General features: G+C 46.6%; 1 protein-coding gene across 1 annotated transcript in view; it reads left to right on the top strand.

The window, feature by feature from the left end:
- The window catches only part of ADAMTSL3 (ADAMTS like 3), a 788,444-nt gene that overhangs the window by 19,187 nt on the left and 751,826 nt on the right, over positions 1-17,431 (top strand). Inside the window, exon 2 of the mRNA XM_063925941.1 lies at positions 9,507-9,607. Coding sequence (XP_063782011.1) covers positions 9,512-9,607 — 96 coding nt within the window. The 5' untranslated portion in view covers positions 9,507-9,511. The remainder of the gene's footprint in view (positions 1-9,506; positions 9,608-17,431) is intronic.

Here is a 17,431-nt window from a genome sequence, read left to right as displayed (position 1 = left end):
AGCCCATGGTCAGTACACAGCAGCGCTCAGCACGGAGATTTGCGCACTGTGCCGGGATATAAGGGGTTAAGGGAGGGGGCGGGTGATTACTGTGTGTCTGCAGGGGGGTGGTGATTACTGCAGTGCATATGCGCCGAGGTATAAGGAGGGGGGGGGCGCTGCTGATTACTGCATATGTGCCAGGGTATAAGGGGAGGGGGTGATTACTGTAGGTCTGCCGGGGGGAGGGGAGATTACTGCAGTGCATATGTGCTGGGGTATAAGGGGGGGGGGGGGCGGTGATTACTGTAGGTCTGCCGGAGGAAGGGGGGTGATTACTGCACTTGTGTGCTGGGGTATGAGGGGAGGGGTGGGGGCATTACTGCACATTTGCTGGGGTGTAAGGGGAGGGGGTGATTACTGTGTGTTTGCCGGGGGGAAGGGGGGGGGGGGTAGGGAGGAGAGTGAATACTGCATATGTGCTGGGATTTAAGGGGTGGGGGTGATTACTGTGTGTCTGCCGGGGTACAAGGGGAGGGTGGGGTGTTTGCTGCATACGTGCTGGGGTATAAGGAGAGGGGGGGGTGATTACTGCGTGTGTGCCTGGGTATAAGAGCAGGGGACGATTACTACCGATGTCTCAATCAACCGACCTGCAGCTGTAATCCTGCTTCCAGGCAGACCCTCCACTGCTCTCTTTAACTTCGGGCACCTCTGCTGCCCAGGCCCTGACTGCTGTTACTCCCCAGACTTCTCAGGCATTGGCGACAGTATCAGATGGGGAATTAGCTGTGGGGGCGGTGACTTTAGCAGGCACTGGCAGCTGGCATGGGCAGCAGTACAGTAGCGGGCACTGGCGGCGGCCATAGTGGTGGTGGTAATGGGCATGCCTCACCAGCCACTGACCTCACCGCACGCCACTGATATATATATATATATATACACACTGTACATACTAGATGGCATTGCCTATAAAAGCCTATGGGTCCCGTACCGCAGAAATCCTTAGGGAATCCTTTCCCTCGTGTCACAGTAGGTCTCCCAGGTCATAAATCCGGAAGTCCCACACATCCCAAAGGCCAGCTCTTATCGTAAGAACTGTCCCTTGCGTAGGTATTCATGCATACCTGCGTTATTAAATGCTGATATGCATGTGATAAGACGAGGGATGTATTACATAGAATAGGCGATACATGATACATTCCGCCCTTAGCTACATCTCATGACCATTTACAATTTGATCCTTATTTCATGTACGGTGTATAATGCAGCGATTTTGTAGATTGCTCACCAACTCCTATCATCAGTTTTTCCCACCGCTCCTCGGCTTCCCTCAGTCACCTTCTGAAGTCAATATGAGTTCACTGATATTTATGCCAACTCGCTGCTACAAATCATTGAATCAAGCCAATGCCAGCATATGTTGTTTGTAACTAGCTTTAAAAAACAAGAAAAAAAAAGCCAGTGGAGAATCAGCTGCTACATATAACTCTATAGAAAGCACTTGATAAATGTTACTTAAAAGCTGATTGGTTGCCATGGGCAAAATTCTCCACTGGCTCACTTCTCCACTCTTTTCACTGCTTCATGAATAGAACCCCATGTGAGGAATAAAATGGCTAGATAGAAGATAGGATGTATAGGAAGTTACCTTTACATTTGTTTTTGAATTTCACGGTTATGTTGTTTGACAGAACTATTGCATACTCATTGCAAGTTTTAAGTCACATGGAGTGGCCGTGACTGATGGGAGTGCCCAGTGCGGGATCAGTATGATTTACCTACAATCAAAATACAGACGGTCAAAATACTGACAACAATTGACAAATGGTCAAAATACCGATGAGGTCTGAATACATGGTCAAAATACCAACAATTAAAATGTCGACACGGTCAGTATGCCGACATTTAAAATGTCGACAAGTCAAAAAGTCGGCACAAGTTGGGATGGTAAAGTATGAACAAGTCGGTTTCAATGAAAAAATCATAAAAACTCATGTCGTTTTTTTGACCTGACGACATTTTTAATGTCAGTATTTTGACTGTCGATATTTTTAATGTCGGTATTTTGACCTTGTCGGTATTTTCACCATCGGTCAATGGTTGTCTGTATTTTGACCGTGGCGATTTTGATTGTAGGTAAATTGACTGCATCCCCCCTGGGCATGTAGCCCAAGTTACTTGCTTGATTTAGATATTCAGACGCAGTTGGGATGACTGTTCCTGGTGGATCTTTAGCACCCAGCATGGGTCTGGTGTGAGTTCAGGTACTATGGTTATGGCTGAAGCGCGGACACATAAACCCCTCCAAAAAAACAGTGGGTGTAATGACCAGGAACGCTTCAGTTCAACAAATATGTGCATAGATGGACATATACTTCAATCTTATAGGCCCTACACACTGGCCGACATCACTGCACGATATGAACGTACTCGTTCATTAATGAACGACATAACGTTCATATCGTGCAGTGTGGAGGCACCAGCGATGAACGATGCGTGGCCCCGCGCTCGTTCATCGCTGGCACCCCGTCGGCTGTGCATGCAGGCCAGTATGGATGATCTCGTCCATATTTGCCTGCAGTTCTGTGGAGCCGTGTGACGGGGGGAGTGAACTTCACTCTCCCCGTCACTGCCCGCCCGCCGCCGGGTCACCCATCGGCCGTATCCGCTGTCAGGCAGCTCAGCGGCGGATCGGCCAATGTGTAGGGCCCATAAGTCTGTAGGTTGCCACGGCCAGATGCAACTTCAGCTGTGATGACTGCGTCCGACTCAGAATCAGCTGTATTGCTTGCTGATTAGAGAGAATTCTGTATGATGCATTTCTGGTGTGCGCCCCCCTGCATTAATGGTGTGGCCATATTTAGCAAGTCTTCTCACTGCAATGTTAGGATTTGAAAATAACAGGTGAGGAGAAAGCTTAGCTGTTTTTCAGACCCTGAGGGAAATTAAAATACTTTGCAGCCACACTAGGATATAATACTCATTCATTATTTTCCAAGTATGTTTATTTTGACTCTGATAATCCACATTCTGATCTGATCCTTTTAATAAACATACATGCTATAGTCTAGTCCCCAAAGATGACCTCCTGTGGGCAGTTATTAGGGGGCTTGATAATAATTTGACAAGTTGTTTTACTTAATGAAAAGTGACCACTAAGCTCATATGTTTTCATTTCATTTGTCTAGACGGCTCACTTATCTTTTTTTTTTCTTTCTCTCAGCTGTAGACTATACTAAATTTCAAGTCTTGATGACCATTTTCCACAATAGTTGGGGTGCAAATAAAAAACTGGCTGCATTCTATGCTTTGAGACTGGTGGAATGTTAGTGAGAAGGTGGAATAGCAGATTTCTATGTGCGACATTAATCAGCTCTGTTTTGGCAGGCTTCATTTTCCTGTTATTCATGAGCAATTCCTTTACATGTGATTAAACTTAGTGACGCTTATGCCATAGTCATAATACACTGCAATACTTCACTATCCGGCTGCTGTGGACTTGACTAAGTTCTGTAATAAACTGTTTCAGTACTCATTGTAAACTGATCATGAGGGAAATGAAATGGTTAAACTTTGGACTGTCTATGAAAAATACCTGCTATAGATGTTTAATATGAGAATTCTTTATAAGTATAAAACTTCTTATTAAATAAGGGAAAATTTATACAAAAAAATGGTATTTCCTCAACTGGTATTAGAATGATTTGCAATTGTAGCTTTGTAGCTTTTTCTGATGCCTTCTGGTACAACAATAAGCCTCCATTAACGCTTCTAACCTATGTACTTGTGAGCTGGAAAAGCACGCAACAAAACAGATGCTGCTTAAAGATTAATATTATTTGGAGGCGCGTTTACTGCTATAATAGTTTTCTATTTAGGGAATTGTTAAAGAATATTCAGACTGTTGCAAGGTAAAAAAAAAATATTTTTTTTTCTCTTACGTCCTAGAGGATACTAGGAATCCATTTAGTACCATCGGGTATAGAAGGGTCCACTAGGAGCCATGGGCACTTTAAGAATTTGATAGTGTGCACTGGCTCCTCCCTCTATGCCCCTCCTACCAGACTTTAGAAAATGTGCCTGGAGGAGCCGGTCACGTCGCTGGAAGCTTCTGAAGAGTTTTCTGCATTTATTTTATCTGTTTATTTTCAGGCAGGACTGGGACTTAGGGGGGGGGGGGGGGGGGGCGGCCCAACCTCTTGAAGGGTTAACTGACAGGACAGTAGCTCCTGAGGGAACTATTCGCAAGCCCCACCACGGCGAGCGTACATTCCCGCAGCACCCCACCACCTCTAACAGAGCCAGAAGAGTGAAGAGTGGTGAGTACTAAGCCGGCGTCCCGGTTAGAGGGTCGCCGGCCATTATGGTGGCATGAGGGTACAGAGACGCACGGCTTCTCACCGGGGCGGACTGCGTCTCCAGACTCAGTACACAGTGCAGACGCACAGCTTCTGAGGGGGCGAACTAAATCTCAGTACACTGTACACAGTACCCACACTGGCAAACACATACTTAAAACGGATCTGACTCCATTTTAAGCACTAAATTACCTTAGCCAGTATAAAAAAGCGGGAAGACGATGCGCCATGGAGGGGGTGGGGCTTCGCTATGAGCGGATCCAGCAGCTCACCAGCGCCATTTTCCCTCTGCAGTGGACACAGACGCTGACTGACAGGGATGCGCAGCTCCTCCGGAGTGACTCCAGATTACCTCAGCGGTACCAGGGGGTCATAGCAGGAGGGGAGCAATTATTAGTGTACTAAGTACTCAATCTGGGTACTTAGTCTGTGATCCGGCTAAGCTTGGCACTAGCGATAAGGGTGCGGTGTGCTGGCTCCATAATATCTCTGTGTCTCCCTGGAAGGCTCTTTGTGGGTTAATTGTGCTTTAAACCTTTTCCTGTGTGTGCGCTGTCACATTTACAATATGTCAGGCAAAGAGTGTGTTTCATGTACGGCAGAGTGTTCCTCTTCCCCAGGGGGCTCACTACTGTGCACTCAGTGTAGTGCACCTTCCCAGGCTAGCGGGGCTGAACCAGCATGGCTGGATTCCATTAAAGGAATGATTTCCAATATTTATACTAAATTGTCCCACAATGAGAAAGAGACGCAATACTTAAGACAGTCTGTGGATAAGTTTATGAACAGAGACTCGGTAGGGGTCTGAGACGCTGGTTTGGGGACTGAGTCTCTGTTCATTTGTCCGCAAAAACGTACTCTGGCCCATATCCTGCAGTCTGACTCTGATGATGAAGGGTCAGAGATGGAGGAGGGTGAGGTAGACTCAGAGTGGGGGGGGATGCTGCTCTGTCACAGGGAATGGAGGCTCTTATAGAAGCTATCAGAGACATTCTGCTAATTCCTGATAAGGTGACAGAGGAGTGTGAGGAATATTATTTTAATGTAAAAAATAAATCCTCAGTCACTATTCCTGTGTCAAAGGAGCTGGGAAAATCCACCGATAGTGGATGCTGTCATTGAAAATAGTATTGCCTGTCCCCGATGCAGCCTCCCTGAAAGACACGGCTGATCGTAGAATTGAGACCACACTCAAATCCTTGTACACAGCTGCTGGGGTGGCCCAGAAATGCACTATAGCATGTGCGTGGATCACTAAACCCATTGATAAATGGTCAGGTAATCTAATTGAGGGGTTAGATTCCTTATTTAGGGGGGAGATTGTTTTACTCCTGCAACATATACAGGACTCTGCAGACTTTATGGTGTAAGCCATAAAAGAAATAGGCTTGCTTAATGCATGTACCAGTGCTATGACAGTGTCAGCACGCAGGGGCTTATGGCTACGCCAGTGGACTGCTGATGTGGACTCCAGGAAAGGCGTGGAAGGCCTACCATTTACAGGAGAGGCCTTATTTGGAAATTAACTGGATAAATGGATCTCCAAAGCTACTGCGGGTAAGTACACATATCTTCCTTCCGTAGGTCCCCCAGCCAGGATGGCCTACCCAGCTTCCAATTTGCAGTCCTTTCAGACAGCCAAGTTTAAGGGCAAAACCAGAGGTTCTTCTACAGCCACCAGAGGCGCTAGAGGTAAACCACGCAAACTAGCAACTGCCGGTTCTCAGGAACAGAGTTCCTCAAAGCTTCCTCAAAGCCTTCAGCATGACGGTGGACCGCTATGCCTGGAAGACTGGCGGGTGGGAGCACGGCTAAAATTCTTCAGTCACATCTGGACAAGTTCGTGCCAGGATCCCTGGGTCATAGATCTTATTTCCCAGCGCTACAGACTGGAGTTCCAGGAGCTCCCACCTCACAGATTCTTCAAATCAGGCTTACCAGTTTCACAGGAGGCAAGTATAACTGTACAGGACGCCATTCAGAAACTGGTGCAGAATCAGGTCATTGTTCCAGTTCCACCTCATCTGCAAAACAAGGGGTATTATTCCAACTTGTTTGTAGTACCAAAACTGGACGGTTCGGTAAGACCAATTTTGAACCTCTAGTCTTTGAACCCTTACTTACGAGTGTTCAAATTCAAGATGGAGGCTCTGAGAGCGGTGATCATAGGTCTGGAGGAAGGGGAATTACTAGTGTCTCTGGATATCAAGGATGCGTACCTTCACATCCCGATCTGGCGGCCTCATCAGACTTATCTATGGTTTGCACTGCAGGACTGTCACTACCAGTTCCAGGCCCTGCCATTTGGTCTCTCCACGGCACCGAGGGTGTTCACCAAGGTGATGGCAGAGATGATATTTCTCCTCCGCAAGCAGGGAGTGAACATAATTCCATACCTGGACGATCTTCTGATAAAGTCACCATCCAGGCAGAGGTTGTTGGACAGCATTGCCCTCTCAACCCGACTACTCCGGGATCACAGGTGGATTCTGAACCTTCCGAAATCTCACCTAGAGCCAACACGGAGGCTTCCATTCCTGGGGATGATACTGGACACAGAGTCGCAGAAGGTGTTCCTTCCGTTGGAAAAGGCATTGGTTATCCAGTCAATGGTTCGGGATGTCCTGAAGCTAACCCGGATATCGGTGCATCTATGCATTCGCCTTCTGGGGAAAATGGTAGCCTCTTATGAGTGCTTAAGTACGGAAGGTTTCACACAAGACCTTTCCAGCTCGATCTGTTGGACAAATAGTCTGCATCGCACACTTCACATGCACCAGAGGATCCGTCTGTCGCCAAGTGCCAGGATTTATCTTCTATGGTGGCTTCAGACTTCTCACCTAATCGAGGGTCGATGGTTGGGGATTCAGAATTGGATTCTGCTAACCACAAACGCAATCCTCAGAGTTTGGGGAGCAGTCACCCAGGCGGTGCAGTTTCAGGGAAGATGGTCAAGTCAGGAAGTCGTCCTTCCAATCAACATTCTGGAATTCAGGGCTATATACAACGCCCTTCTGCAGGCCCCATATCTTCTTCGAGATCAGGCCATTCAGGTCCAGTCGAACAATGTGACGGCGGTAACGTACATAAACCGACAGGGCGGAACGAAAAGCAGAGCAGCAATATCAGAGGTGACAAGAATTCTCCTCTGGGCAGAAAAACACGCTGTGGCGTTGTCAGCGGTCTTCATTCTGGGAGTAGACAACTGGGAAGCAGACTTCTTCAGCAGACATGACCTGCACCCGGGGGAGTGGGGCCTTCACCCGGTGGTGTTCAGGTGCTTGACACGTCGGTGGGGATATCGACAAAGCCATTGCACGTTGGATCAGGCTCACTATCCAGCATGCTTATTCCACGGCAGGATTGCCAGTTCTAAAATCTGTACAGGCCTACTCTACTAGGTCGGTGGGTTCTTCTTGGGTGGCTGCTTGGGGTGTCTCGGCTTTACAGCTCTGCCGAGCAGCTACTTGGTCAGGTTCGAACACGTTTGCTAAGTTCTACAAGTTTGATACTTTGGCCTCTGAGGACCTTCATTTTGGTCAATAAGTTCTGCAAGAACCTCAGCACTCTCCCACCCGGTTTGGGGGCTTTGGTACTTCCCCATGGTACTAAATGGATTCCCAGTATCCTTTAGGTTGTAAGAGAAAATAGGATTTTAATTACCTACCGGTAAATCCTTTTCTCGTAGTCCGTAGAGGATACCGGGCGCCCGCCCGCCCAGTGCTTCGTTCTTCCTGCACTGTTACTTGGTTAAGTATTGTTGTTTGGTTCAGCTGTTGCTGTTCCTGTTTTCAAATTTGGTTAGCATGGCTTTCCTCTTAGGTGTGCTGGTTCGGAATCTCACCACTATACTTTTATATCCTTCTCTCAAAGTATGTCCGTCTCCTCGAGCACAGTTTCCTAGACTTAGTCTGGTAGGAGGGGCATAGAGGGAGGAGCCAGCACACACTATCAAATTCTTAAAGTGCCCATGGCTCCTAGTGGACCCGTCTATACCCCATGGTACTAAATGGATTCCCAGTATCCTCTATGGACTACGAGAAAAGGATTTACTGGTAGGTAATTAAAATCCAATTTTTTTCCCCCAGTCAGTTTGCTCTGTGATGTTGCGTGGATAATGGTTAGTGGTAGCAGTTTCCGAATGCCAAAGAAATTTGTCTGTTTCATTTTATAGCATTCATTTTATCTTTGACCCGACCTGATGGAGTTAATAAGAATCGAAGGCTGTGTTTTAATGGGGATGAATAGTACACAAGAATTAGCTTTGACTGTTTATACTAAGTATGCTCTTTTTCAGTGCAGTACTGCAGATTACAGTGGTAAGGGGCAGTTCTTCTGTAACTGAGCAGACAGAGGGGCAGATGTATTAACCTGTAGAAGGCATAAGGAAGTGATAAACCAGTGAAAAGTGCAAGGTGATAAAGGCACCAGCCAATCAGCTCCAATATGTAAATTAACAGTTAGGATCTGATTGGCTGGTGCCTTTATCACCTTGCACATATCACTGGTTTATCACTTCCTTACGCCTTCTCCAGGTTAATACATCTGCCCCAGAGTGTGAAGAACAGTTTACCTAAGCTGCTGTATACTGTAGAAATTCACTTTGTGGGTTAGGAATTCACACTCTGGGGCCAGTGATGTCACAGCAGCTCAAATTACTGCACTTTTTTTAAACTATGCTGAAGAACCCTAGAATACTGAGAACTGAACTGTAGAGTACTGAAACCAACAAGGACAAGGAAATTTGAAAGTGTTGTTGGTTGCTAACCCCCCCCCCCCCCCCCCCCCGAATGTAATAAATACAGCTGTAGAGCCATACCATATGCCCAGTCAAAGATGGACCTGAATTATAACTGGAGGTAAAGATATACAGTACAGTAAATTGTAGTTCTACTATGAAGACTATTGGAGAGATGTACTAAGCCTTGGAGAGTGCTAAAGTGAAGAGTAATAAAGTACCAGTCAATCGGCTGCTTAGTACCATGTTACAGGCTGTGTTTGAAAAATGACAGGAGCTGATTGATTGGTACTTTATCTCTCTCCACTTTATTACTCTCCGAGGCTTAGTACATCTGCCCCCCTATGTTCTGGTAGTTTCGGCTGTGTCCATCATATAAAGCTCATGAGACTGATGCTTTCTTCTTCTTTTTTTTTTTTTTTTTTAAGAGCAAATGAGGTTGAAGTGGACTGGTGACGACAAGATGGCCTCTGGGGTTCTGTCGGTGTTGGTAATAATTTCGCTGACTGTTAAATGTTCAACATATCAGGTAAATCTATAGTTAATTAATTGTGTGGCATGTAAGACGAAGTTACACTTATGCCATACACAAAGTTGTGTGCATGATGAGTTTTCCAAAATGAAATTGCTGAAATAATTTAAGGATAATTAATGTAACTTAAACAAAACTGTTATTATTCCCATTATAACAGAAATGGTGCACTATAATACAAATCAAGGGTGTTTCTTGTCCAACCTTCCACAGTCACCTATATACAGAGTAGTCTGCGTGCTGGTCTGATATTTCTGAGAATTTACGCTATGCGTAACAGATGGGTTGCTCTCAGCTAAGCTTGCAGAAAGGGCATTTCCCTGAACCGGCAATATACGCAGTTCCCCGCCATATCTACATCTGACCATGTTTCCTAATGCACCTTCAAAACTTACACCAGCTGTAAGGCATGGGCAGATTATCCGCTCATTGGGGGTCATTCCGAGTTGATCGCTAGCTGCCGTTGTTCGCAGCGCAGCGATCAGGCTAAAAATCTGCATTTCTGCGCATGCACCGCAATGCGCATGCGCGTCGTACAGGTACAATGAGCATTGTGGGTTTGCACAGAGTGTAACGAACATTCCAGTCGCATGGCCGAACGCAGGAAGATTGACATTGAGTGGGCATTTCTGGGTGTCAACTGACCGTTTTCAGGGACTGCTTAGAAAAACGCGGGCTTGGCAGAAAAAACGCAGGCGTGGCTGGGCGTTCGCTGGGCGGGTGTGTGACGTCAAAAGCCGTTCCCCCCGTCGTTAGAATCAACGCACACGAAGAGTAAGTACAGGGCTGGTCTTGTTTTGCACAAAACGATTTTGCAGGCGCTCTGCTGCACAAGCGTTCGCACTCCTGCAAAGCGAAAATACACTCCCCAGTGGGCGGCGACAATGCGTTTGCACAGCTGCTAAAAACTACTACGTTTGTGGGTGGCAACTGAGCATTAACAGGGAGTGTCCGGAAAAATGCAGGCGTGCCCAAGCGTTTTCAGGGAGGGTGTCTGACGTCAGCTCCGGACCCGATCAGCCTGTTCTCATCGCACTGTAGCAGTAAGTCGTGGGCTGCACAGAGTCTGCACAAAGTGAATTTTCACAGCTCGGCATACACATGCGATCACTCACTTGCATGGAGAATTTACACTCCCCCTGAAGGCGGCGACTATCTGATCGCAGGATAGCAAAATGAGCAGCCCAGCGATCAGATCTGAATTACCCCCACATTGCGTCTGAATTGCAGCAGCGCCTCTATGCGTACACTTTGTGTTCATTAGCAAAGCATCACTCAATCAGCATTGCAGACGACTTTGAATCAGATCATGCGTTTACAGTTTTGGATAACACGTCCTATTCCATGTTCCGATTTCTTTGGTAGACATATATATAGGAAAACAGAGAGACTGTAGAGGGGTCACCTCTACCAAAATAGAAAGCCAGGTGACAGAGGATGCAGGTATATCTGATGAAGATGGTACGGAACTCAGGATAAGTGGCTTCAATCATAGATTGTTAGGCAGTTCCTTTGAGAAAGGACTTTTGCTGACCAAAACATTGTGCAGTGTGTTCAATAAATAATCTACTATTGAAGCAACCTATGAGTGCCATACCTTCTTCATCACTTACAGTAAGTATATAGTTTCATTATTAATAGTTGACAAGTAGAGGGTTGATAGATAAAGTTAGTTATGAAGAAGATGGTTTACTTTTTTTATTACATAGTTTTAATCTTTAAAAATACTGATTATAAATTTACATTTGCATAGAAAGCTACTGGAAAAAGATACTGCACCATCCCAATGGAAAAGGGGGGGGGGGGGGGGAAACAGTTTATAAAATAAGAAAAATAAAAATTTATTTATTTTTGCTCAGTCTGGGACGGATTTTGTTATGACTTTTTCTCAGTCTGTTCCCCTCCTCCTTGATTGTGGACTGTCTGAGTTTAAGCATCCCCGTCTGACATCATTTACTTTGAACACTGGTAGAAAGGCAGACTTTTCTGGTTGGTTGGAGAGTTGAGCTCAGTGGAGCCCCAGGATAACCTGCCTGCTGTATTGCTCAGAACACAATCCAGATATGATGTCATAAATTGAAATTGCAGGCGGTATGAAACTGAAGAGCAGAGGCTAATGAGAGGGCATACAGAGCTAAATAGAAATGCAGTGATGAAACAGACTTCATACCACTGGAAACCATAAATTGCCCATATGCACCTGCTCCTAGTCTAATCTTCACACATAACTATTTAACCCCTAGAGTTTGGAACAAATTGCAGTGCACTCCCTGTACCCTTTCTTTTCTACATCCTGCACACGTTGTGCAATGGATATGAAATTTCCACGGTTATGTTTTTCATTTTATAAGAATTTATTTATAATTTATATTGCAGGAAAACCAGTTAGCAGTCAGGTGGAGGAGGGAGAACAAAGGAATAACTGTGTGTGGGGGTGGAGGAGGGAGGCAGGTGGTAAAAAGAAAAAATTAGATGATACAGCACTATACTTCTACCCACCCTGGAGCAGCCATCCAAACATACTGCACAACCAATCCCAGGCAGTGTTCTTCTAGACAGTGAATCAAGACAATTTGTAGATTGGGTGAAAACTGGAACGGCCCTGACCCCGGAACACAGGACTGGCTCCCTGCAGCTACCTCTGCCAGCGTGGAGCTTGCAGTACACGTCCCCATCCTGGGGGGTTGTCAGTGACAGCTGTAACTGGGGAGAAGGGAAGGGGGAGATTTCATCCTCCCCATTGTCTGGACTGTGGATAGGTACTGTCTAGATAGACAGTCAATAGGTAGACAGACAAGAGGTAGACAGGTCAAAATGTCAACAGGTACAATAGGCCAAAGGTTCAAAAGGTCAACATGGCAATGTTCGACATGTTTTTTTTTATTGGGTTTTTAAAACATTTTCAACTATTGCTTGGTTTGCCACCCACGTGGAGTACAACTGGAAATAGTAACCTTCCCCAAAGTGTGGCGAGTGAAAACAGCCTGTGAGGTTCTACGTCACCATTAACTGGAATCACAGGCAGAGGCGGATTGGCCATAGGGTTTACAGGGAAGATTCCCGGTAGGCCGACGCACCCACGGGGCCTGTTTTGTTTGAGGACATGTGGTCCTATTTATAGACATAATGAATAAGATGCTAAATAATTTGCATATATGAAAATGACTTTGCCACTTAGCCTGTGATTGCAGATGATCTAGTGTATGCTCTGTCTGCCTGCTTGGCTGACATATAAGATTGAGTGAATAGTGATTGGGATACGCGGTTGGTGTAATAAGCAAGAAAATATATCTTTCTAAAGAATTATATAGTTTCCTAAATTCTGAAGGTGTATCATATAATGTGCTCATAATATTTAATTTTATTTCTTTTTAACTTCCCCCTTGATGCTGGACATGCCCACTATCTGGAAAGTCTTGGGGGGAGGGTGCTGCTGCCATGGCCGATGGCTAGACCTTACACCTCTGGTGCTGCCCATGTGGGGCCACTAATACAAATTTTTCCAGGGCCGCTTTTTGTTCCCAATCCGCCCCTGATCACAGGTAATGAAACATACAAAATTACACCAAAAAGCCATAAAAACCTTGTGTTGAGAATTTCCATGTCAAACTTTTGACCCTGTCCACCTTTTATACCTGTCAACCTTTTATACTGTCTATATTTTACTTGTCGACCTTTTGATCCTGTCGACCTATTGGCTGGCTGTCTAATAATTGTAGATCTTTTATACCAAACCCATGGCCTGGGAATGAGATTAAAATCGTAATGGAGTCTGTTGCAGGAAGCTGGTCAGGCGTTCAGGACCTGGACCGTTCCATCTTTTACCCAATCCCAACACTTAGTGTCAGTTATGTGTAACAGGTGAACACAGGTCAGCCTTAGAACTGAAGTGGTTGGTCCAGTTGATACATTTAGCTTTATACAGTCAAAGTGCTTTATTAATCACTTTTCTCTGACGTCCTAGTGGATGCTGGGAACTCCGTAAGGACCATGGGGAATAGCGGCTCCGCAGGAGACTGGGCACATCTAAAGAAAGCTTTAGGACTACCTGGTGTGCACTGGCTCCTCCCCCTATGACCCTCCTCCAAGCCTCAGTTAGATCTCTGTGCCCGAACGAGAAGGGTGCACACTAGGGGCTCTCCTGAGCTCTTTGTGAAAGTTTTAGTTTAAGTTTATTATTTTCAGTGAGACCTGCTGGCAACAGGCTCACTGCATCGAGGGACTAAGGGGAGAAGAAGCGAACTCACCTGCATGCAGAGTGGATTGGGCTTCTTGGCTACTGGACATTAGCTCCAGAGGGACGATCACAGGTCCAGCCTGGATGGGTCCCGGAGCCGCGCCGCCGGCCCCCTTACAGAGCCAGAAGAGCGAAGAGGTCCGGAAAATCGGCGGCAGAAGACGGTCCTGTCTTCAGATAAGGTAGCGCACAGCACCGCAGCTGTGCGCCATTGCTCTCAGCACACTTCACACTCCGGTCACTGAGGGTGCAGGGCGCTGGGGGGGCAGCGCCCTGAGACGCAATAAATCGATAAAAACCTTATATGGCTAAAATAAATGCATCACATATAGCTCCTGGGCTATATGGATGCATTTAACCCCTGCCAGAACATACAGAAAAACGGATGATAAGGCCGCCGAGAAGGGGGCGGAGCCTATCTCCTCAGCACACTGGCGCCATTTTCCCTCACAGCTCCGTTGGAGGGAAGCTCCCTGGCTCTCCCCTGCAGTCACTACACTACAGAAAGGGGTTAAAAAAGAGAGGGGGGCACAAATTAGGCGCAGTATAAATAATACAGCAGCTATAAAGGGGAAAACACTTATATAAGGTTATCCCTGTATATATATAGCGCTCTGGTGTGTGCTGGCAAACTCTCCCTCTGTCTCCCCAAAGGGCTAGTGGGGTCCTGTCCTCTATCAGAGCATTCTCTGTGTGTGTGCTGTGTGTCAGTACGTTTGTGTCGACATGTATGAGGAGAAAAATGATGTGGAGACGGAGCAGAGTGTCTGTAATAGTGATGTCACCCCCTAGGGGGTCGACACCTGAGTGGATGTACTGTTGAAAATTACGTGACAGTGTCAGCTCTGTATAAAAGACAGTGGTTGACATGAGACAGCCGGCTACTCAGCTTGTGCATGTCCAGACATCTCATGGGCCGTCAGGGGCTCTAAAGCGCCCGTTACCTCAGATGGCAAATACAGACGCCGACACGGATACTGACTCCTGTGTCGACGGTGAAGAGACAAACCGTGTTTTTCAATAGGGCCACACGTTACATGAGGCAAAGGAAAATGTTTACACATTTCTGATAATATGAGTACCACCAAAAAGGGGTATTATGTTGGTGAGGAAAAACTACTTGTAGTTTTCCTGAATCTGAGAAAAAAAAAAAAAAAATGAGGTGTGTGATGATGCGTGGTTTTCCCCCCGATAATAATTGATAATTTCTAAAAAGTTATTGGCAGTATACCTTTTCCCGCTAGAGGTTAGGGTGCGTTGGGAAACACCCCCTAGGGGGGATAAGGCGCTCACACGCTTGTAAGAACAAGGGCTCTACCCTCTCCTGAGATGGCCGCCCTTAAGGATCCTGCTGATAGAAAGCAGGAGGGTATCCTAAAATGTATTTACACACATACTGGTGTTATACTGCGACCAGCAATCGCCTCAGCCTGGATGTGCAGTGCTGGGTTGGCGTGGTCGGATTCCCTGACAGGAAATATTGATATCCTAGATAAGGACAGTATATTATTGCCTATAGAGCAATTAAAAGATGCATTTCTATATATGCATGATGCACAGCGGAATATTTGCCGACTGGCATCAAGTATAAGTGCGTTGTCCAATTCTACCAGTAAAGTGGTCAGGTGATGCGGATTCCAAACGGCATTTGGAAGTATTGCCTTAAAAAAGGGGACATTTGGGGTCGGTTTTTCAGACATGGTGGCCACGGCAACAGCTGGGATATCCACGTTTGTACCCCAGGTCGCCTCTCAAAATAAGACGCCGTATTATCAGGCGCAGTCCTGTTTGGCAAGCGGACAAAAGGGTTCCTCTTTTCTGCTCGTGACAGAGGGAGAGGAAAATGGCTGCAGTGATCAGCCAGTTCCCAGGAACAGAAACCCTTTTCCGCCTCTGCCAAGCCCTCAGTATGACGCTAGGGCTTTACAAGCTCAGGCACGGTGGGGGCCCGTTCTCAATTAATTTCAGTGCGCAGTGGGCTCACTCGCAAGTAGACCCCTGGATCCTTCAGGTAATATTTCAGGGGTACAAATTGGAATTCGAGACGTATTCCCCTCGCCGTTTCCAAAAGTCTGTTTTACCGACGTCTCCCGCTGACAGGGAGGCAGTTTTGGAAGCCATTCACAAGCTGTATTCCCAGCAGGTGATAATTAAATACCCCTCCTGCAACAGGGAACGGGGTATTATTCCACACTATTGTGGTACCGAAGCCAGACGGCTCGGTGAGACCGATTTTAAAATCTAAAAGCTTTGAACACTTACATACAGAGGTTCAAATTCAAGATTGAGTCACTCAGAGCAGTGATTGCGAACCTGGAAGAAGGGGACTACATGATGTCTCGGGACATCAAGGATGCTTACCTTCATGTCAAAATTTACCCTTCTCACCAAGGGTATCTCAGGTTATGATACAGAACTGTCACTATCAGTTCAGACGCTGCCGTAGGGATGGTCCACGGCACCCCGGGTCTTTACTGAAGTAATGACCGAAATGATGATATTCCTTCGAAGGAAGGGAATTTTAGTTATCCTTTACTTGGACGATTCCCTGATAAGGGTAAGATCCAGGGAACAGTTGGAGATCGGTGTAGCACTATCTCAGGTAGTGTTGCGGCAGCACGATTGGATTCTCAATATTCCAAAATCGCAGCTGGTTCCGACGACTTGTCTTCGGTTCCTAGGGATGATCCTGGACACAGTCCAGAAAGAAGGTGTTTCTCCCGGAGGAGAAAGCCAGGGAGTTATCCGAGCTAGTCAGGAACCTCCTAAAACCGAACCAAGTCTCAGTGCATCAATGCACAAGGGTTCTGGGTAAAAATGGTGGCTTCCTACGAAGCAATCCCATTCGGCAGATTCCACGCAAGACTTTCCAGTGGAACCTACTGGACAAATGGTCCGGGTCGCATCTTTAGATGCATCAGCGGATAACCCTGTCACCAAGGACAAGGGTATCCCTCCTGTGGTGGTTGCAGAGTGCTCATCTTCTAGAGGGCCGCAGATTCGGCATTCAGGACTGGGTCCTGGTGACCACGGATGCCAGCCTGCGAGGCTGGGGAGCAGTCACACAGGGAAGGAATATCCAGGGCTTATGGGCAAGCCTGGAGACATCACTTCACATAAATATCCTGAAGCTAAGGGCCATTTACAATGCTCTAAGCTTAGCAAGACCTCTGCTTCAAGGTCAGCCGGTGTTGATCCAGTCGGACAACATTACGGCAGTCACCCACGTAAACAGACAGGGTGCCACAAGAAGCAGGAGGGCAATGGCAGAAGCTGCAAGGATTCTTCGCTGGGCGAAAAACCATGTGATAGCACTGTCAGCAGTTTTCATTCCGGGAGTGGACAACTGGGAAGCAGATTTCCTCAGCACGACCTCCACCCGGGAGAGTGGGGACTTCACCCAGAAGTCTTCCACATGATTATAAACCGTTGGGAAAAACTCGACAGGTATTGCGCCAGGTCAAGGGACCCTCAGGCAATAGCTGTAGATGCTCTGGTAACACCGTGGGTGTACCAATCAGTGTATGGGTTCCCTCCTCTGCCTCTCATACCCAAGATACTGAGATTGATAAGATGGAGAGGAG

This window comes from Pseudophryne corroboree, chromosome 6, assembly GCF_028390025.1.
Source record: "Pseudophryne corroboree isolate aPseCor3 chromosome 6, aPseCor3.hap2, whole genome shotgun sequence".
NCBI lineage: Eukaryota > Metazoa > Chordata > Amphibia > Anura > Myobatrachidae > Pseudophryne > Pseudophryne corroboree.
Note: the sequence above shows the minus strand (reverse complement) of the source record. Positions and strands in the feature narration are given on the sequence as shown.